Source organism: Budorcas taxicolor, chromosome 3 (genome assembly GCF_023091745.1).
Source record: "Budorcas taxicolor isolate Tak-1 chromosome 3, Takin1.1, whole genome shotgun sequence".
Taxonomy (NCBI): Eukaryota; Metazoa; Chordata; class Mammalia; order Artiodactyla; family Bovidae; genus Budorcas; species Budorcas taxicolor.
In genome coordinates this window covers 57,493,498-57,515,840 of record NC_068912.1, presented here as the reverse complement: position 1 = coordinate 57,515,840, position 22,343 = coordinate 57,493,498, and the positions used below count along the sequence as shown (strand labels likewise).

The 22,343-nt window shown below is 34.8% G+C and overlaps 1 protein-coding gene across 1 annotated transcript in view; it reads right to left on the bottom strand.

Moving 5' to 3' along the window:
• Window positions 1–6,006: 6,006 nt before the first annotated feature.
• ODF2L (outer dense fiber of sperm tails 2 like) overlaps window positions 6,007–22,343 on the bottom strand; it is a 29,645-nt gene continuing 13,308 nt past the window's right edge. Inside the window, exons 9-15 of the mRNA XM_052637232.1 lie at window positions 15,936–16,046; window positions 14,579–14,683; window positions 12,252–12,410; window positions 10,863–10,948; window positions 10,618–10,780; window positions 8,292–8,417; window positions 6,007–6,135 (exon numbers count right to left, since the gene is read on the bottom strand). Coding sequence (XP_052493192.1) covers window positions 6,007–6,135; window positions 8,292–8,417; window positions 10,618–10,780; window positions 10,863–10,948; window positions 12,252–12,410; window positions 14,579–14,683; window positions 15,936–16,046 — 879 coding nt within the window. The remainder of the gene's footprint in view (window positions 6,136–8,291; window positions 8,418–10,617; window positions 10,781–10,862; window positions 10,949–12,251; window positions 12,411–14,578; window positions 14,684–15,935; window positions 16,047–22,343) is intronic.

Here is a 22,343-nt window from a genome sequence, read left to right as displayed (position 1 = left end):
CTTTAAATGTTGGGCAGATAAAAGAAAGCATAAAAATCTTTTGTCTATTTTACCCTCAAGTGTTATGCTTAGAGTTTTAGCATAAATCACCTCATTTGAAATTAAAATTATTTCTTGAAATGCTTTAACTTCTGATAGTGTTGAAGCTCATGGGTACTATTGATAAAGTGAAAAAATAGTTTTTTTTCAATTAAGTTCAAAATAGTAAAAGTTAAACTTCTACCATAGAAATGTAGAAATGAAAATTTATGAAATTTTAAGGTAATTAAGTATTTTATCTGTAGAGGTGAAAACAAACCTTTTAAAAATAAGAATAGGTTTAGGCAATACTACAGTCAGGTAACAGTCAAGAGGTTTTGTTATTACTCAAGAAATTTAATTATTAAAATGAAATCATTATTTTCTTTAAGGACCATGTCTTACTGCCCTGGCTTTACGTGCCCTCTGTAGTTAATTCTTTTTTTTAATTAAGTTCATTGTTTTGAATGATAGGGGAAGATATCTATTTTACAAAAAAGCTGCAAAAAATAAACTTTAAGCCTGCCAAAAGCATTCACAGTATATAATTAAAATGTTTCAGTAATGTATGACAGTTAATTACAGGTTTAATTTTTTTAGCTTTGGCCATAAACAACTGTCAATGTTAACTTTATCTAATAACAAACTAGATATAGGGGATACCTAACAGTTGTTCTTACCTCTAGTGCCCACTCCAAACTAAACCTATATAAGAAGCAAGATACTAAAGTTATTTTTAAAAATAAGACTAAACTTGGTGATTTTAAAGAAATCTTAAATTTTAAGGAAAATGTTATTTAAATATTTGTGCACGTGTGTGCACGTGTGTGTATGTGTTATCTGAAAGTACTGCAACTGGTTATAATGTTAAATAAATCAAAACCACTAAGATACACTTAGGATTTAACCAACTTCCCAGTTCAGTAGCATCAAAAGAAAAGAAGACAATGTATGGGATTTTTATTAATTCTTCAGTTCAGCTCAGTCGCTCAGTCGTGTCAGACTCTTTGCGACCCCACGAATTGCAGCATGCCAGGCCTCCCTGTCCATCACCAACTCCCGGAGTTCACCTAAACTCATGTCCATTGAGTTGGTGATGCCATCCAGCCATCTCATCCTCCATCATCCCCTTCTCCTCCTGCCCCCAATCCCTCCCAGCATCACAGTCTTTTCCAATGAGTCAACTCTTCGCATAAGGTGGCCAAAGTACTGGAGTTTCAGCTTTAGCATCATTTCTTCCAAAGAAATCCCAGGGTTGATCTCCTTCAGAATGGACTGGTTGGATCTCCTTGCAGTCCAAGGGACTCTCAAGAGTCTTCTCCAACATCACAGTTCAAAAGCATCAATTCTTTAGCGTTCAGCCTTCTTAGACAAGAAAAAAAGAAATTCCTGTTAAACTATCTGAAGCAAACAGCTGTTTAAGTAGAACCCATTCTATCTTTCTGACTTCTAGTACCTGCTCCCTCCCATTTTCCACTGTGGCCTCTGGGACACACACATATCAGATTATAAACAAGGTCTCTACATCCTAAGTCTCTTCTGTCTCTACCTCTGCCTGAAAGATAACTTGACCCATCATCTGGGAAATTGCTTCCCTAGCAGCTCGCAGAAGTGAAAGCTACTCATTCTCCCAGACTCCATACAATTTCCCTTTAGTAGCCAAATCCTCTGTCCCTACTTTGAAGCTCAGAACTAGGAGCAATATCACTACCCCATAATCTATCTATCCATCCAACAAATATGTACTTAGTGCCTGCCACGTGCCAGGCACCTTGTTAGCTGTAGACTATAGAACAGTAAATCCTCATGAAGTTTAAAATCTAGTAAGAGAAATATGAAACATATAATTATGCAAGTAATTGCCAATTATGAAAGAAAAGAATAAGAAGGTATATGAGAGAATCAGTAGGATTTGGTCAGGCCAAGAGTGACAAAGAGCATTTAAGGATGAGAAGAAAACAACTCAGCTTTCAAGGAAACCAAGCACAAGTGGGCAAATGGGTGAGGAGAGTGGTCTGAGGGGTTGAGGAGGGGGACCGGGTCTCAAAAGTCACGTTGAGGATTTTGGATTTTATTCTAAATGCAACCAGAAACTTCACTCCTTACCAGAGTAATTACACATCTGCTCAAATTTAACTAGGTTAGTTGCTTATCCTTCAGCTCTATTCCAAAGCTCTCCATATCCCAGATAGCTTCACACCCAAGACCTCTCAGCTCAACACCCTGGACTCCAGTGACCCTCCAGCTCCTCCTCAATCAGGCTTCTCTCTACTTTCTCTTTGTCCCAGATTAGTCCACCTCTGAAAATCAAATTCCAGGATTCGATGTCAGACCATATCCTCTTATAAAGCCTACTTTTCTTCCACTTTATACCTATCAAGCCTGTCCTCTAATGTTTGGATTTTTTAAAATCTGATTAGAAAAAAACAATTGAAATATAACCTCATCAGAAAAAGTGAAAAGTTATTACTATTTCCTCCAACCCTACCAAGGCATGTAGGCTTTTCTATACCTTCCTCCATGCTCATACCAACATATGTGAACTTACTTACTTATAAATGTATATACATTTGTGTATATAAATGCTTGATTATGAAAAGTTAATCATACCCAACACAAAACTCCGAGAGTTATTTTACCCTAAAAATAAAAATCATGAACAAATCTCAGATACAGGCCGAATTCCTTCTTTAAAGTGCTGCACATTGTTCCTGGTAGAGACGCTGCCCATGGTTCTCCTCCAAAGGGAACTTCACTCATTGTTTCTGCAACAAACTTGCTGATCCCAGAAAACCTTGAAGCACTCTTCAGTGGAGCAATGTGCTTCCAATACTGGTAGCTGGGAAAGCACTGACGCTTGTGACTGGAAAAGTCTGGGAGCAGGAGGGTTTCTCACAGCACTGCACTGCAGGCCATGAGCACTGAAGCCATGGTTCCTTTCACCACTTACTTTCCTGCTGCCCCAGAAATATGCAAGGCAGGCTGCTGGCAAGTATGGCGGGAACCACAACCACGAGTAGGCAAGGAAAATTAAAACTCACAGCGCTCTGAAAGACGGCCAACAGAACAGAAACAGGAGATGCCTACTGCAGTAGAACCAATGGAAGAAACGAGAATTTTAATGAAAATAGAATGGAATTACAGTGCAAAATACAAAAAAAAAAACTCCAACATTTGTAGGAACTAAAATTCAATACTTCTTATTTAGAAATTCAGTATCCAACAGAAAAAGAGAATGACTGCCCCTGAGAACCATATAAGTGGTTAGAAACATCAGATGGAAGAAATGCCTCACAAGAAGTCCTGTAACAGATACCCTGAGGGAAAAGGCAAGTGGTGTGGAGGTCAGATCCAGCATACAAAATAAGGAAGAGGGGAGGAATATGTAGAGAGGTAATAATCACATAAATAATAGAAGGAAACATTTAGAACTTAAGAGTCATGAGACCCTGAATATCAAGGATAAACAGAAAATCCTGCCAGCCCATTAGTACTGTGGGAACAAGGGCCTTCTTTCCCCATCTGGGATGATGGGAAGCTGGAAGCAGACACCACTTGGGGATTCCCAGGGACTGACTGTGAGCCTCCCTGACACTGAGTTTGGTTCACATGCCAGAAAAACCCAATGACTGTGCTTAATGCTTCACATGGAAACGTTAAGCAGGGAGATTGCTAAAGTTCTAGTTCTGGTAAATTTCCTTTGTTATTCTGTGTCACTACATCCAAGTGCCAACCTTAGGGTCTTTTCCTTCCATAGTCTAGCCAAAATATGGTGGGGACCAACTTTTAAATACCATATGCACAAATTTCTTTGATAAAATTAAAAATGTTTAAGAGAAACTATTCATAGATGAAGTAATGCATGATTGTTACAAGAAACCATTACCTTTATTTATAAAATATACATGAAGATAGTATGGTCATAGCTAAGAGAAGAGATTCTGGACACCTGCTACTTACTAGCTGTGTGACCTTGAGTGAGTTACTTTTCTGTGTTTTGGTTTCCTGAAGAGTAAATGTAATTAATAGCACCTATCTCATTAGACAAAGGGTAAATGAATTAATACAAGTATCAGAGTCAGAACTTTGGCATAGACTGCTGCTGCTGCTGCTGAGTCACTTCAGTCGTGTCCAACTCTGTGTGACCCCATAGACGGCAGCCCACCAGGCTCCGCCGTCCCTGGGATTCTCCAGGCAAGAACACTGGAGTGGGCTGCCATTGGCATAGACTAGTGCTCAATAAATACTAGCAATGCTGCCACTGGGCTAATGCTGCTGTCACTGCTTACAACAGGAAAAAAGTATTGTACAGAGATTCTGGAGTCAGAAGACTCAAGTTCAAACACCAACTTTAAAACTCAACGAGTTTTATACCATAGCCACAGGAGTTAATTCCTCTTATACTCTTCATATTTAAAACAGGAATATGAATACCTCCCTCTTTTAACATCCACCTACCTATCCACAAACATCAACTAAGTGTCTACATACCAGGTCTTGTGTTGCAGCTGAAATAGAAATGTCAACAAGATACAGTTCTGTTCTTAAAGAGTTCAAAGTCTAGTGGAAAATGCTCAAGAACCTTAGTTTTCTTTCTTGAGAAGAAAGGCTGCCTTTGCTTAAGGAGATGAAGAAAGAATCACAAGGGTCAAGGATGTAACACATGTACTATGATTTAAAATTAAAAGGCAACACTAATATTATTAGCACTTGTTAGGCAAAAAATGTGGCCAGTTTCTGAAATTACTGTATTTTTGAAAAATACTATGAAGCAATTGGGTCACTGGGAAGTAAGCCCCTGCGGATGATACGGCAATCTTAGGAGAGTGAGGGGATCAGAGAAAAGCAGGCCCTCATTTCTGGTCAGAGAAGTAGATAAAACATCTTGGAGGGACTGAGCTCAGTTCATAGGCTGGACTTTGTAGTACACAACTTGCTGCTTTGAATGATCTTTTGAGACCTGAGTGTCCTTTGAATAAACACCTCTCAAGTCATTCTCTGAGAGGAGTCACTATTACTTGATTCTTTGTCAATTATATCTGTTCCCTTGTAGAGTATCCTGACTCGACACATAGGGTAAGAGATTACAGAGAACATGTTCTTGGTGTCTCTTCTACTCCATCCCAATAACAAAGATCTCACTCTAAAGCTTCCTGGTATTAAGAGTGTTTATTTTGATCATCCCATGTGAGTTGGCCATGGGAAGGGGTAGGAAAAATCACTCCTCTTTAATCTCTCAGTTAACTCAGGGGTTTCAGAATGTCTACACTAATAATATCAATCACTAACATAAGATGAACAAAAAGAGATTATAAATTCACAGGAAAGACTAAAGACCTATTCTCTATAAAGAAACAATGCATGCATGTTTTCATCTGTCACTGTCAGTTGGCATTTAATAAAGCCATGACTTAAAATTCTATATTTAAAACCTGACAGAAATTATAATGGCATTTTAGCATATATTTGAAACAATATTAAGTACACTGAGACATTTGGCAACTTTAAAAGTATGTAATTATATCATTATTAAAAATGATATTCAGACTATTTTCTTTTATTATATTAATATATATACATACAGCACTATAGTGTAAAACAATTACATACATTATTTAAAATCATGTATTTGGCTCATAAGTGGCCAAGGTTTATTACAAATTCATTTGATTGGTGGCTATAGTCACAAAGAATGATTCTAGCTTCTTTTCTGTATATAAAATATTCTAGAAACCAAAATAAATTAAATAGATATTAATCCAGAGTTAAGTGAAGACTATCCAGCAAAAAAGGAATATTAACATGTATCTTATTTTAAAATTTCAATTGGATAATAAATTATGTTTCAAAAATCTTTACATAAAAGCCTAATAGCACCACTCATAAATCATAAAGTACAGCAACAGATAACATATTTATTTAATTTTTACCTAATTACTTTTTACTCACAGTAAAAATCTATTGTTTATAGAAAGTAAAGCCAAAAATTTATCCAAACATTGTTACATAAGAGGTTTTAAGAAACTGTAAATAATTCTTAATACTCTCATTTTGATTCTCTGACTTTTCAAGACTATGTTGTATTTCTTTCAAACATACTTCCTGATGCTGTGCTTTCTAAATAAAAAAAAGAAATAAAAATAGTTAATAATGACATTAATATCAAAGATAGTGATAATATACAAATTTATATATACAATATTGAATACATGGTTTTTAATTTTTTAAAAGAAAAAAATCTTAGAGCTCACTTTTCTTTAAAATCTAGAATAAACAGAGCACATACATGGTTGATCTCTCTGTGACAGTTTATTGTAATACACACTCACTTAGCCCTAAATTATTATATATTTAATATGATTAACTTAAATAGATTTTACTTGAAACTGTCACAATTTCTATTACATTTAACATGGCATATTTTAATACTAGTTTTTGTCATTTTCTTTCCCTAAAAGGCTGACTACTTTTGCTATCTTAAAAACTGACAGAATTCTAGTTTTGATAATATGAACATTTTATTTTTAGAATCTTTTAAAAACAAAATGAACTCAATATCATATGTGGTCTTTGAGGAAAACATTTAAAATGTATTTTTAAAATATTCAGTTGTGCGTAAATTCCCAAATAGATCTGTTCACTGAAAATATTTTAGATAGACAGGCTACAAATATCACCTAGCTTCCAAGTAAAATGTAGGAACTGTGAGAAGAAAAAGCTTTTATATCCTTCCTACCAGGTGTTCAATGACACCAGCTACCTTCTGAAACTGAGCAATGCCCCCAGGGAAAGCGTAGTGGGTGGTATAAAACAACTCGCCAGGCTGAAGTCTACAAAGTCATAGAATGACTATAATGGATCTTTGAGAAACATTGATTTTACTCAACAACTTGGAGGGAAAAATATTAATACAAATACACATATTATAAGGTAGAATGCAAAATGTACATAGATTTTAAAATGTAAGTATATAATATATTCCAAAGACATTTCAGGCTTCTTGATCTGGAGTAGGCCCCTGAGCGTCACCCTTGGGTCTGTGTATCTACTCCACCCTCTCTCTCCCTCTGAAGCACTGGGCAGAAAATCTGTAGAGGCCTGCTACTGTGGGAGGGGCACTATGGAAGACAGCAGCATACAATTAACTATGAGACAGCCTCCCAGGGTGCTTACAATTCAGATGGAGCTAAGGCGTGTACATACAACAAATACCTGAAACTGCCAACTGAACTGCCCCCGGGAAGGGAAAGAAATAAACCCATTTTTCAGCAATGTCTAAATCCAGGGTCAGAATTCTAAATTGTTACTACTGTAAAAATCATCAAGATTAACAAAACATCAGATCTTAACTTTACTTATTTTAGCAGCTTTAACCAAGTACTAGGAATATTATAACACACATACCTCATTTTAATATACTTATTTTTTAGAAGTTTCAATTACACACAGAATATCGTACATTTTATAATATAACAGAAACTCTGACAGTGACTAAAAAATATTGTGAAATAAAGTGAAGGTCTGTGCTAAACTAAAGATGAGAAATGTTTTGTTCTGATTAAACTGCCATGAAACTTTTGGTGGTAATAAAATTAAACTAATAATGATGGCTAAAATATTTAACTTTTGAACCTTTCAGGTTTTCAATGGTTTACATGCTTGGGAATGAAAAAATAGTTATGGAGTCTGGCTCCTGGAAAAAATAAAAGTATTATTATTTTCTATGTCACTGTTCAGTAGATAATTTTCAACTAAGTCAATCACAACTCGTGCTAGCTTTCATATTGGTATTCTCATTTTATGACTGAGTAGACCCGAGCATCCACCTCATGTGCAGATATAACTAAACATCTAAATCATCAACTTATAACTTCCTAAAATATAATATTCATTATTTAATACTATCAAAATCTAATCATAGTGTTTATCTTAAAAATGAAAAATCCATAATACAAAGAAACCAAGTAAATGATATCTGTAACTCTCATTAAGCATCTGTCATGTAAAAATAATATGCAAGGAAAGGGCCTGATGAGACTTTGGGGGAAATGTAATAGAAGCTACCAAGGATGCAGGATAATAATTCTTTGGCCAAATGCTGACATTTTTATTTTTATGATTTATATTATTTGTTACTTTTAGTACTATCAGTAAAGTAATAGCCTTGATTCCCTTCACTTTGTATGTTAACTGTTTAACTAAAACTCCATGGTAAGAATGTTAAATGCTAACTTATTTTTAATGAAAATACATTAAGCCATACTAATACTTACACTGTTCATTTTGCAAACAAGTTGATTTTGTTCTTCATTTTTCTTTCTAAGTTCATTTTCCAGATCTACTATTTTGACTTGTAAAGCCCTTTCTCTAGATGACATTTTCTCTATTTCTTCAGAAACCTGTAATTATAATTGAAAGAATAAAAGAGCTAAATGTGCTTTCTTTAAGATATAATTTAAAGTCTTGACATAATTATACTGTATCTCTTCTTTCCAATTAGATATTATTTGGATATTAGACAACTTAACTAGAAAGCGTTTAAAGGTGTTCTATCTTGAGAAACACATATAGCATAAGCATGCATTCTCCTGTTTGGTATGGAAGTATCTGAAAGAGTAGCTGGAAGTGGAAGTTCCACAGATGTGATGTAGGCAGGTTTTCCCCAATACTATATTTGCACAATCTGCTGAGAATAGACTTGGATGGAGAGAATTGGGGGCAGGATAGACGATATTCACACCACACACACACACACACACACACACACGAGATTGGTTTTTCATTCATTCACTTCCAAAATGGTCTGAATTTGAGTTTTCGTATTTCTCTGATGGTTTATTTCAGCAGAAAGTCTAGCTTAGATTCAGATACATGGGAACCTATTTGCAGGAAAGGTGGGTTGGAACCACAAGAATGAAAGTGGAGGCAGAGACTAGTTCAGGAGCAAGAAGCTAGTAGGAAGGATTGTCCTCTAACCTAACTCCCACGGACTAAGTTCTAAGTTACTATAGTTATTTACAAAGATTTCTTGTACACAAATTCCAAGGGTGATTGTGAGAGAAGAATTCTAACAGGATTTGAAGCTTTGGGAGAAAGAGCCCCGAGGACAAGTATCTGTGTCCTTCACAAGGCCCTGCAGTGGGGGCAACAGCAACAGGGCAGTGGCGTGCTTCCTGCGGCAGTACAGGCAGCTCCACACTCACTGCAGCAGGAAGGAAAGGAGAGGGCAGACACACCTCTGAGGGCTCTGACTACTTCTGAGAAGGAATCTGAGAGCATCCAGCATTTCCAAGGTTCACTTAGTCTGAACCCAGGCTAAAGTCACTTCTTCTTCTCCCACAGGTTGGGACTGAGAAACCTGGATTACATTTCTATCACTAGCAGTACATTTTACTACTCAGCTTTCATTCAATGATATGTCTTTCAAAGTCAACTTAAATAGCTTTCCCAGAGGTTAAAAAAAAATTAAAATGTATCTATGTGACATTTAAGAGTGCAAGGGTATCAGAAGTTCTCTCACTCTTGTGGAATTGCCTTTAACAGGCTTGTGAAAGACCACAGGTGGAAGAGTTCAGAGAGACATTCAAAATCTGGTGTTGGACACGTTAAGTCTGAGTTGCCTAAAAATGTTAAGAGGAGATAAATAAATAGCAGAGCATACGAATTTAGATGTCAGGAAAGACAGAAGTCTGTGGCAGAGATATACTTCTGAGAGTCATCAGGGTATAGACAATCTCTTTCCAGTGTCATTCAATCCTATGAGGAAACTCATCATCCCCATTTTACCAATTAAGAAACTAAAGTTTGGAAAGTAGCTTGCCTTGGGTTGGGATATAATGTGTCAGGGCCAGAATTCAAATCCACCTCTTGTGAATTCCAAAGCCCACCTCGTGTCTTTTAAGATTACATTTTCAAATCATTTGATAAATTTACCTCTTCTTTGAGATCTTCCTGAATCATTTCTCTACATCTCCAGATTGAACTAATCCACCTGGCAGTGTCCCTTGTGTCTTCTCTACATTGTAGCAACTACTTGCTGGATGATACTGTCTGTTCACATGTTGTTTCCCTACTGAACTGTGAGTGTCCTGAGAGCTGAGGCCAGTTCTTACTCATCTTTGTATCAGAAGCACTAATAGAATGCTTCTCAACAGTGAGATATTTATTAAATGCTAATCACATGGATTTAACTGGAAATTAATTCTTGTCCATATTTATTTTTACAACGTTTGCCAAAAAGGAGTTGAGCTTTATAGCTCACTGAATCTCAATCAAAACCAAAAGGTTCAGTAACTTGCATATCTGCTCTGGTTTCATTAAAAAAAAAAAAAAGGGCGATTCCTATAAAGTGTTTTCCATTCTTGCCCTTTACCCTGCCACATCACCATTTATTTAGTGAAGCAACTCCGGACCAGTAACCTATCTGTTTAGCTCCAAAAGGGAAAAGTAGATAAAAAACAAAAATGTAATTGCTCCCTTCACCCTGTCATCAGGATAAAAACAATAACTGTAGGTTTGGCCAGATGAGATATCGTCTGTTTAAAAAGACGACTCTTTGGTAATCTAATTAAAACGTTTCTAAATAAAGGCCATCTGTACCTTTTGTCTTCCTTCTTCTAAGGCAGCTTCCAGCTGTCTGGCCAGTGCTGTATACTCTGCAGATTTTTCTTTAAACTTCAGATTGCTGTGCTTAAGACATTCTTCTTGGTTTGCCAGCTTCTTTTCAAGCTCTTTATTTTCTGCATCCATCTGTTCTAATTTTCTTTTTACAGAAGACATATATTTTAAAATTATAGTGTGTAGAAAAAAATGTAATACCAACTTTAAGTCAATTTAATACTTACTGTTTAAGGTTTTCACACTTTAACTGAATAAGATAATTTTCCTCTTCCAGAGAAAGCTTTGTCAGAAGATTATGATTTTCATTAACCTAAAAGAGAAAAAAGTTTTCTTGGTTATTTTCTTTATAAGTGACTTCCAGAGAAATCTACATAGTTTTTTGCTAGAACAAATATAAAAAAGAAGATGGTATAAATATTATTATCCCTACACAGAGAGACACCAAGAAATATTACAATGTTAAAAAACAAATACTTAAATTCCTGGATTTTTTTAAAAAACTATTGCTGCCTCACGGAAAATTATCTACTAAAATTTTTACTGAAAGACGGCAATTAAAACATTCTGAGTAATGTTTTATTGAAAAAGAACATGTATTTTGTTAAGTAAATGTGAAGATTTTAAATAGTAACCTCCTATTGTTGGATACTTAGGATTACTCTTACAGTTTTCTGATTCACCTACAGGCAGTGATTAATAATAGAATATCTATAAAGTTGTAACTACTGAATAAAAAACATATTTGTGAGAAGCAAAACAAAACAGATAAGCAAAGATACACTTGCCTACACCAAAACAGAATATTCTTCCCACTGCTTTAAAAGCTACGTTTAAATAATGCAGTTTTGAAAAAAAAATTTTTCTCATATTTCAGTTAGTGTGATTTGACATTTTCCTAGAAAGATCTCTTCTCAGGAGATAACTCAGCAAAGTATTGTTTGGGTTCTTTTTAAAATAAATAAATTTATACTAAAAAAAAAAAAAGAGGATGATTTTCAATATTAAATCCAGATTAATCTGGAAGATAGGAATTCTTCCTAAAATTATTTTGCAAATAAAAAGATGTGCCACCACCTTTGGACATGCTTCTTTGGAAAAAAAGATGAAAAAATATTTATTAAGTGTTTACTATGTGTTAGGCATTTAATTAAGAGATGGCTATAGGAAACCCACGATCTCTCTCTTCTGATGCAGTGAAAAAGTATATGTTTAAAATATAATTGAGAGTAATCCAAATAAACTTGCACATAATTCTAATGGAAATAAATTCTAATTTTTATAAGGTAAATTACAATAATTTATCTTATCCTGACATCAAAAATATACTTGTAGGCATAGCTTTGCTCCTTCTCTCATGCTATTACTGTCCTCAAATGTCTAAATATAGATTTGTATGAATAAATTAAATTAGCAATTTTAACTACCATTTTTCATTATAAAATACTAACAAGAATAGCTTACAAAATAACACAGTATTCACAAGAAACTGACATTTTATCAACTTATTTAGATAAGAATAAAATAATCAACCCCTGACAGGAGTGCCCTCAACTGGCGAAATTATTCCAAAGCATTCAACACGTCTAACGAAAATCAAAATGATGGCTGGACACCTGGCCCTGAAGCTCCCTAACGGTGTGTGCCCGGTCTGCACACTTTCCCTTGTGGTGCTGCAGACTCTCCTGACACTCCTGAAGCCTCTGTTCCACCGCCGTCAAGGAATCGCGGACACATTCTAACTCCTTCAGATGAGACTCCATCTGGCCTCTCATCTGAGTTGTAGCATTAGGGAAATAAGTGCAAGATCACACATTCAGCATTCATGTTTTTACTATATTAAATACTAGATATACCTGTAATATAATAAATATTTTAGGTATAAGAGTTTATAAAAAGAGATTTAACCAAATAAATAAGAATAAACTTTAAGTTCGACTGTGCTAAATAAGAATGAAAAGTGAAACTTTCTCAGTCATATCTGACTTTTTATGACCCCATGGACTGCCGCCAGGCCCCTCTGTCCATGGAATTCTCCAGGCACATTCTGCCAATCCCTTCCCCAGGGGATCGTCCCGACCCAGGGATCGAACCTGAGTCTCCTGCATGACAAGTTAATTCTTTACCATCTGAGCCGCCAGGGAAGCCCACCCGCTAAATAAGAATATAGAACACAAAAGTAGGTTGGACTTCAATTAGTGTACAAAAAGTTTGTTGAGTAAATGAATATGGTGATATTAGCTTGCAGGGTGAATGTTTAAATTACTTAGGTAAGTAAACTTTTGACTCTGTCCTGTCATTTATATGCAAGCACAGACATTACTAAGAAAGTTGGTACAGTAGTCTGCTGCTGTCCAGCCATCAGTCCAAAGTGACTTTAGACTTTCGTCCAAAATTTGATCTAGAAACTCAGATATTTTGAATAAAGCAGGCTTGCTGCACTCAGTCGGAATTAGTGAGGTTTGCTGTATGTAAATTCAAAATACCTAATATCAGTAATATTCAGGAGACTATAATTTGATCATTAATGTTACTATGTTACTAAGAACAAATCTAATTGTACTTATCTCTGGGCTGCTACAATTCCTCACGGTGGCACTTTTGTAGAGATGTGACAAGAAGCAACAATAAAAATTGCTTGAACTGATAATTAAGAAGAAATAACAAGACATAGGGCACCTAGGATATTCATAGGGAAGAAAAACAAAAGCTAGACTTTTCCCCCAAGACAGGGAATACCGAGAGCTACTATGCAACATCAGGCCGTCTGGATCACGAATGATAAAATTAGAAAAATGCCTGCCTCTGGGTCCCCAAACATCTAAGAGCCCATGAGAAAGACGAGAGACTTGAAACAGTGGACAAGAAAAAGGGAGCATTTCACTTTAAAAAACAGCTTATCTGGTTTAATACCAGCAAGAAAACACTGTGACCTCACAGTATCTGGAAACCCTGCACAGGCTCCAGACTCTTCAGCTTTTTGAACAGGTTTTCTAAAATAGACTTTTATTTATAGTGTTGCCTATAAAAGAGGAGGCATTTGCATTGGTATGTCTCATGAGAAAAAGTAATCAAGAGGTATGAAATGATTTCTTCTCTGGTCTGCTAAAAATAGGTGAAAAGTAGTAAGTTGCACATCTGATGGGCTACCTTTCTCTCTTTTAACCAGCAGAGAATGCCTGCTCTGACTGACCTCTTCTTCACACTGGTGTCTTACTCAGAATTCTCAATTCCAAGATGTGGGGACAACCCAGAGACAGTCACCTTATTACACTCAACTAACCAGTAACATCCCATGACCTCCCCAGCCAGGAGTCAGGGGTGTCAACGTCCTACAAGTTTCACTGCTTCCTTACCAAAAGCAATGTGAGAAGACCCAAAAAAGGATGCGGTTTCATTTAAAAACTTAAAAATATTCACAAAAACATCATAACTTGCCAACACTGACCTTCCCTTCATTCTTTTGCAATAGGGTGAAAAAAAAAAAAAGGAAATGATTCTGGGTTCTTTTTGTTTTTAATGTTACTTTTCTTCCAGAAAAGCATTTAGAAGAGAATATTTTCGTTTTCTACACAAAAGATTTAGTATCAGAATAAAAAAGATGAGATTAAAAATGAAAGATAGTCAACTTTGCATGAAGCTCAGTGACAACCATTTTTTGATGCTACTTAAGTCTCCTCTTGTATCAGAGAAATTAAACATTTATGTTATTTTTTAAATATTTAGGAAAAATTTTAAAAATATATTAACACATTTCAGGTCTGGAAGACACATTACTTCCTTAGAAAACAAATTGCCACAGAAATCGAGAACAGATAATTCCTAAGTCTAAACTAAAGAAAATGAAAGAATTTATATAAAATTTATATAAAAGAATTCATATAAAATTCATACAGTACAAAACATAAATAAAACATTTTATTATTTAAAATGTCAAGCCAACCTTTTTTAATTTTTTATTTTTGTTTTTTGTTATTAGGCTATTTTCTTGTAGCAAATTTTTGCATCTGCTTTTTACCATTTCAGCTGCTTCTTGCACCTTTTGTATCTGAAAATAAAAAATTTTACAATATTTGCTTATTAGGACCATTATATGAAATAAAAAGCTAAAAATGTGAATTTAAATTTTAAAATTTCTATTTTAAACCCATTATCATTACCCTATTAGAACCATCAGTATGTTTATCTAATGTTATTCCTTCTTTAAATACAAGAATCACTCAGTGCTCTACTCTAATCCACAATCCTTTTGTGATTTACCTGTCTTTTCCCATAATAGAAATAGAATAATAATAGAATAATAATAGAATCTTCACCTGAGCTCTGAATATTAGAGAGGGACCTTCATTAGCAAGTCAATGCCACTTTAAAGAATTGGTCTCTGGTCCAAACTAGCTCCCAAAGCAACTATTTCACTCTACAAATCAAAATCTGTTAAAAAACAAAAAACCTAAGCACTTTATACAAGACCCAGAGCCAAGAATATACTCATCCACAGCATTCTTGATGGAGGGTTAAATCAGAACAACCAGCTGGAAGACCGAGATGATATTTTCAGTGAGGCATCACACAGTCCATCACAGCCTCCACTCTTACCTCCAGCAGGGATAACAGGAATATTCTAATTGAATTTTAGTCTCAACTCCAGTTTCCCTTCTAAACCATGGGGATGAAGTCCTTCCTACTTACCTACATTATTTCCCTCCTTCAGCTTTAACCTTTAGTTCATTATCCTTCAATTCAAACACTCTCTTTCATGAAAATAAGGTCCTTGTTGACCAGTTTGTTACCCATCATTCAAGGACCTACATCTGTCTCATCTTTCAAATGAAGTTTTTCTTAAATACTATATTTCTAAATCATAAGCTTTTCTATAAATTACCAATTAACACATGCTCTATTCAATACATATGTTCTCTTCCAGGTCTTTCATGAGAATAAATATGAATTATACTTTTTAAGATGCAAAGAGGAAATATTGTGCTTTAATGACCCTTGAATGGAGTCATTATTCTAAACCAATACCATTAAAAATACAAGATGACAAATGTAACTAAAATTAACTAACAATTAATTTTAGATCACTTTTAGGAATATCCAATATAAACACAGTGCATATGAATTAGGAATAAAAAGAATCATTTTATGAATTTGGGACCTTAAGAAATATTTTGAGATAAATCATATTTTATCACAATAACTCCACCTTTCCTCAGTTCTGCTTTTTTAAACCATAAACAAATACAGTGTTTAAATTATCTACCAAATTTAACAAACATTAAAATAAATGCAATGGTTACCTGAGTTTTATAAACTTCAATAAGAGTTTTCTGTTGTTTTTCTACTTCTTGCAATTCTAAGAGTTCATTTTCAACAGAGGCAATCTCATCCTTCAAAGCAGCAAGTGTAGTCTATTAAGGAATATATAAATAGATTTTATAAATCATTAGAATTCATTTGTACTTTGATGCATTAAAAATTAACTCATTTATCAACAAAGCTAATAAAATTAGCTTATTTCTGACTGCATATAATTACCATTAAAATTAAGAATTTCAAAAATTTATTAAAAACATATTTTTAAACTTTAAAAATTTATTGACATAAAAGACTTGAACAATAGAAAGACCACATTCCTGGAAGGGGGACTCAATATTATTGACATATCAGTTTTTTACAAATCAATACAACTTGAATATAATTACAACCAAAACAGTTGAGGGGAAGAAGAATATGAGAAACTTAATTTAAAATTCATATGGAAAAATAAAAGAGACTAATAAAAATTTTAAAGGATACTAAGTAGAGAATCTCAGTACTTAGATACTAAAATGTATGTTGTTGTTCAGTCGCCAAGTCGTGTCCGACTCTTCGCGACCCCTCTCTATATAAGACAGGGGTCTATGGAATAGAAGAAAAAATACATTAAGATTATATTTATCATATGACAAAGGTTGGATTTTTAAATAAATGGGGAAAATATGGATCACTATAATGGTAATAAGACAATCATTCATTAGGAAAAAACAGGTTAACAATAATACAACTTCAGCAAACATGATTTTTACATTGGTCAATTATGCATTTATTTTAATGTGTTAAATATTTTTAAAAAATTAAGCTTACACTTTTTTTCACAGAAGATTCAGGTAAAATGTGATTTAATTTTAGAATAGTAAAAACCTAACTAAGCATAAAATCAAAAGATGATATCAAGAACTGTGAGAGTCTGAAATTTTTACCCTCCAAGATTACCAGTTAGCCTAGCATAGTCTCATGGATACTAGCAGAAGACACAAGACTCCTGGGTGAGTCTTATATCAGTGTTTGTGTTAGTTTCCTAAGCCTCACTTCCCCCAAAGCAATACCAAGAGGTTCTGATGACACCTGTACACATAGTGAGACGTACAGAGAAGCAACTCCAAATTTAGGGAGCCCAAATCTCTTATAACAGGCAGTAAGCATGCCTTTTGGTAGAAGGAAACATTACTATCTTCCAAGGATGTTCACTATACAAACATCCTTGAAAAGATAAGTCTTTTTCTGGATCATAGTCAGTACATTGCTCCCAAGATATGCAGAAATGTGAGACTCCCAAAGGAAGCCATAAACGAAAAAAAAAATATATATATATATATATATTATACACATACACACACATACACCTATACATACATAGGTTCATGTGTATCTCCAAAATTTCAGAGCCCCTCAGAGTATTAATCAGGCTAACAAAATGTGCAAAAAAGTAAAGGATTATGACAAAAGATTAATACCCTTAATATAGAGAGAACCTTTATATAATAATTTTGAAAAAAAAAAGACATGTAAAGGATAATTAGTAGGTAATTCCAAAAGGCAGAAATGTAAATGACGAAAAATACATGAAAAAATATGCTTACCAGTTATTACAAAATGCCCTAAGCACTGGATATAATCTTTTAGTAGTGAACATAAAAAGCAAAAACCCTTCCATCATGAGCTTAATGTACTCCATGTATAGACAGACAAAAACAAGTATACAGACAAAGAAAACAAGAACAAGATGTAAGATATATCATACATGATAGCAATATAGTAAGGACAAGTTGAGAATGGGCCACCAGGAAGGCCTCCTGAAAAAGAGACTCTGGAGTAAACACCAAAAGGATGTGCTGCCCTTTGAGGGAAGAGGCCATAGTGGGAGAAAACCTGGTCAGTTAGAGGAAAACAGAAAGAAGGCCAATGTAGCAGAAAGCAAGAAAAAGGGAAGTGTGGAAGAAGATGCGGTCAGAGAGGTAATGTCAGAGGTCAGATAGTATAATGCCTTGTAGATGTTTACTCTATTAACCAAGAGCAGTGGCATGGTCTGAAGACGACTTACATTTTTATAGGAACTACTCTACTACTACACTGAATGCTGACTGCAGGGGCAATGGCAGAAGCAGAGAAGAGGTAGGAAGTCACTATAATGAGAGATGATGATGGGCTGAACCAGGACAATGACAGTGAAGCTGCAGAGAAGCGGTTAAATTCTGGATGTATTTGAAGTAGATTTGCTGACAAACTGGATTGTAGGTATGAAAGAAAGGAGTCAAGTAATAGAAAGGATGACTGCTATTAACTGAGGCAAGGGAAACTTTGTAGGATGAACCATACTGAAGAATACAGGAGCTCTATTTTGGACATGATAACTTTGAGACATCTATGAAATATCCAAGAGGAGATTTCAAGTAAGCAGTAGAATACATACATAATATATCTGGAATTCAGGGCCAAGGTCTAGGCTAGAGATATAGATTTGAGAGCCCTCAGATATAGATGGTATCTAAATCCCCAAAATTAGGTAAGATCACTTATCAAATTTGGAGAGATTTGTTTTAAAATTGTCAAATGTTGCCAAAAGTATAAGGACCCATTTATGATGGGTGATTTTGAAATATATAATATCAAAATTAAGAATGGGTCTTTCATTTGACCATATAATTCTACTTCCAGAAATTTATCCTCAAAATATATATACATGTATATATATGCAAAAAAACTAAAACCATCCACATTTTTATTTATAATAGCAAAAACATCTGAAAGTAATCCAAAATCCCCCCAAATTATATATATGCTAAAATAGTAATTTCATTTCTTTCATTTGTGAGGTCATAGGTAATTTTTAGATTTATCCCTTTGTGCTTTTCTGTTTTCCAAACTTTCTATAATGAACAAATAGAACTTTGTAAACCTCCAAATAATTTTTGTTGTTTTTAATAGAGGAGGTCACTGGGCCTTGGAAAGAGTATCAGCTAGTATCATCTTCATTTGAAACTAAAATCTAAAATTATTCTGAAATAAGAGAAAGTAACAAAATACAACACCTAGAAAATTTTACATTGTATATAACATATGCCAAATATACCTGGATGTTTTTCCTTGAATAAAATTCAGAGAAAAATGTGTTAAAAATACATATTTTTGAATTATTAATAGAATATGATAATATTTAAACTTTAACTCAATGATTTTTTATGTAATTAAAAACCATACATATAATTAATGAAATATCCTAATTTCCTCTCTGAAGGGTATTAAGGAAATTAAGAAAATATAAACATAATCAATAAAGCTGCTTCCTCTTCTAGGATAGAATTCATTCAAAAGAATAATATACTTAGGAATAAATTTGCCAAAAGAAACAAAAGTCCTGTGTATAGAAAACTACAAAACACTTATGAAAGAAATCAAAGATGACACAAATAGATGGAGAAATATACCATGTTCTTGGATTGGAAGAGTCAGTACAGTGAACATGAGTATACTACCCAAAGCAATCTGTAGATTCAATGTAATCCCTATCAAACTACCAATGGTAATTTTCACAGAACTAGAACAAATAATTTCACAATTTCTATGGAAACACAAAAGACCCTGAATAGCCAAAGCAATCTTCAGAAAGAAGAATGGTATTGGAGGAGTCAATGTTCCTGACTTCAGACTATACTACAAAGCTACAGACATCAAGACAGTATAGTTCTGGCACAAAGACAGAAATTTGGATCAATGGAACAAAATAGAAAGTCTAGAGATAAATCCATGCATGTATAGATGCCTTGTCACTGACAAAAGAGGCAAAAATGTACAATGGAGAAAATATAGTCTCTTCAACAAGTGGTGCTCGGAAAACTGATCAACTACCTACAAAAGAATGAGACTAGAACACTTTCTAATATCGTACACAAAAATAAACTCAAAATGGGTTAAAGACCTAAATGTAAGACCAGAGACTATAAAACTCTTAGAGGAAAACATAGGCACAACACTCTCTGACATAAATCTCAGCAAGAACCACTATAACCCACCTCCCAGAGTAATGGAAATAAAAACAAAAATGAACAAATGGGACCTAATTAAACTTAAAAGATTTTGGAAACTATAAGCAAGGTGAAAAGACAGCCCTCAGAATGGGAGAAATAATAGCAAACAAAACAGCTGACAAAGAATTAATCTCTAAAATATACAAGCAATTCATACAGCTCAATACCAGAAAAATGAACAACCCAATAAAAAAATGGGCAAAAAACCTAAATAGACATTTCTCTAAAGAAGACATACAGATGATTAATAAACACAAGAAAAGATGCTCAACTTCACTCATTATTAGAGAAATGCAAATTAAAACTACAATGATGCATCATCTCATGCCGGTCAGAACAGAATCATCAAAAAGTCCACAAACAATAAATGCTGGAGAGGGTGTAAAGAGAAAAGCGAACCCTCTTTCACTGTTGGTGGGAATGTAAACTAGTACAGCCACTATGGAGAACAGTGTGGAGATTTCTTAAAAAAAATTGCAAACAGAACTGCCATACAACCCAGCAATTCCACTGCTAGGCATATACCCACAGGAAACAAGAACTGAAAGAGACACATTTCAGACACATTTCAGTACCCCAGTGTTCACTGCAGCACTATTTACAATAGCTAGGACATGGAAGCAACCTAGACGTCCACTGGTAGATGAATGGATAAGGAAGTTGTGGTACATATATACAATGGAATATTACTCAGCTATAAAAAGAAACATATTTGAGTCAGTTCTAATGATGAACCTGGATGAACCAGAGCCTATTATAGAGTGAACCAAGTCAGAAAGAGAAAGACAAATTATACTAACACATATATATGTATATTAACACATGTATATGGAATTTAGAAAGATGGTACCAATGATCCTACCTGAATGGCAGCAAAGAAGACACAGATGTAAAGAACAGACTTTTGGACTTAGTGGGAGAAGGCGAGGGTGGGATGATTTGAGAGAATACCATTGAAAGATGCACATACATTACCATATGTAAAACAGATGACTAGTGCAAGTTCAAGGCATGAAGCAGGGCACCCATAGCTGATGTTCTGGGACAACCCAGAGGGATGGGGTGGGAAGAGAGGTGGGAAGGGGATTCTGGACAGGAGGACACATGTATACCTGTGGCTGATTCATGTTGATGTACGGCAAAATCCATCACAATATTGTAAAGTAATTATCTTCCAATCAAAATAAATTAATAGGAAAAAAAAGAATTTGTTCAATAAATATTGAATGAGAACTAACTATATGTCATACCTCCCCAAGGCATCCTCTGCATAAAGGATGGGAGTTTGTGAGGAAAGATTTATCCTAATTGAGGAGATTTGGGGAAGAAGGAGCATTAAACTGAACTTTAAAGAAAAGGTAGGATTTAAATACTTGAGAAAAAAAATTCCAAACTGTAAAAATAGTAAAACTATAGGGACAGAGGAAAATATGAACAAACTGCAGGAAATAAGGAGTATTCATATTTGGCTAGAGCTCAGGATCAGTTGGAGAAGGCAATGGCACCCCACTCCAGTACTCTTGCCTGGAAAATTCCATGGACGGAGGAGCCTGGTAGGCTGCAGTCCATGAGGTCACTAAGAGTTGGACACGACTGAGCGACTTCACTTTCACTTTTCACTTTCATGCACTGGAGAAGGAAATGGCAACCCATTCCAGTGTTGTTGCCTGGAGAATCCCAGGGATGCGGGAGCCTGGCAGGCTGCCGTCTATGGGGTCGCACAGAGTCGGACATGACTGAAGTGACTTAGCAGCAGCAGGATCACTAGAAGGCTCCATTATCTAGTCTTCCTTGTAACTAGAGGAAGCCATATATTAATACCTAAATAAGGAGAAGAATCAAGTGGTATGGAACTTTCAGGAAGTCTCCATAAAGAGGAGGAAATGGGGAAAAGGGGAGAGATAATTCATCTTTTGTTTCCCTCCATCCTGTTGTTTGAATATTGGATATATAATGGATGGTGCCCCATCACCCATTTGAATGGCAGGGTAGAGAGCTAAAAAGTAGCTCAGTTCTCTGATGCCACTCTGGTTTTGAGCTGCCAATTTTCACCTTTTTTCCCATAAACAGATTTTTTTCTGTCTTCTATTTACTGTCCTCCAAAAACAGTATTAAAGAACTGAAAATGATGTCATCCTCTTTAGTCAGGTCTCATCAGGTTACACATATCTATGAGTGGGAACTCAAATATCCTTTTTCTCAGGAAGTATAAAAGCTTCTACATCTTTTCTCTGGTACATAAAAACTCAATTGTCCCTCAGATTTGATTAAGTTGGAAAATTCTTTCCAGTTATGAAGCAGCCAAAAATATACTTTTTGGTTTCAAAGGACCAAGCCTGAGGCTATATCCTATCATAACCA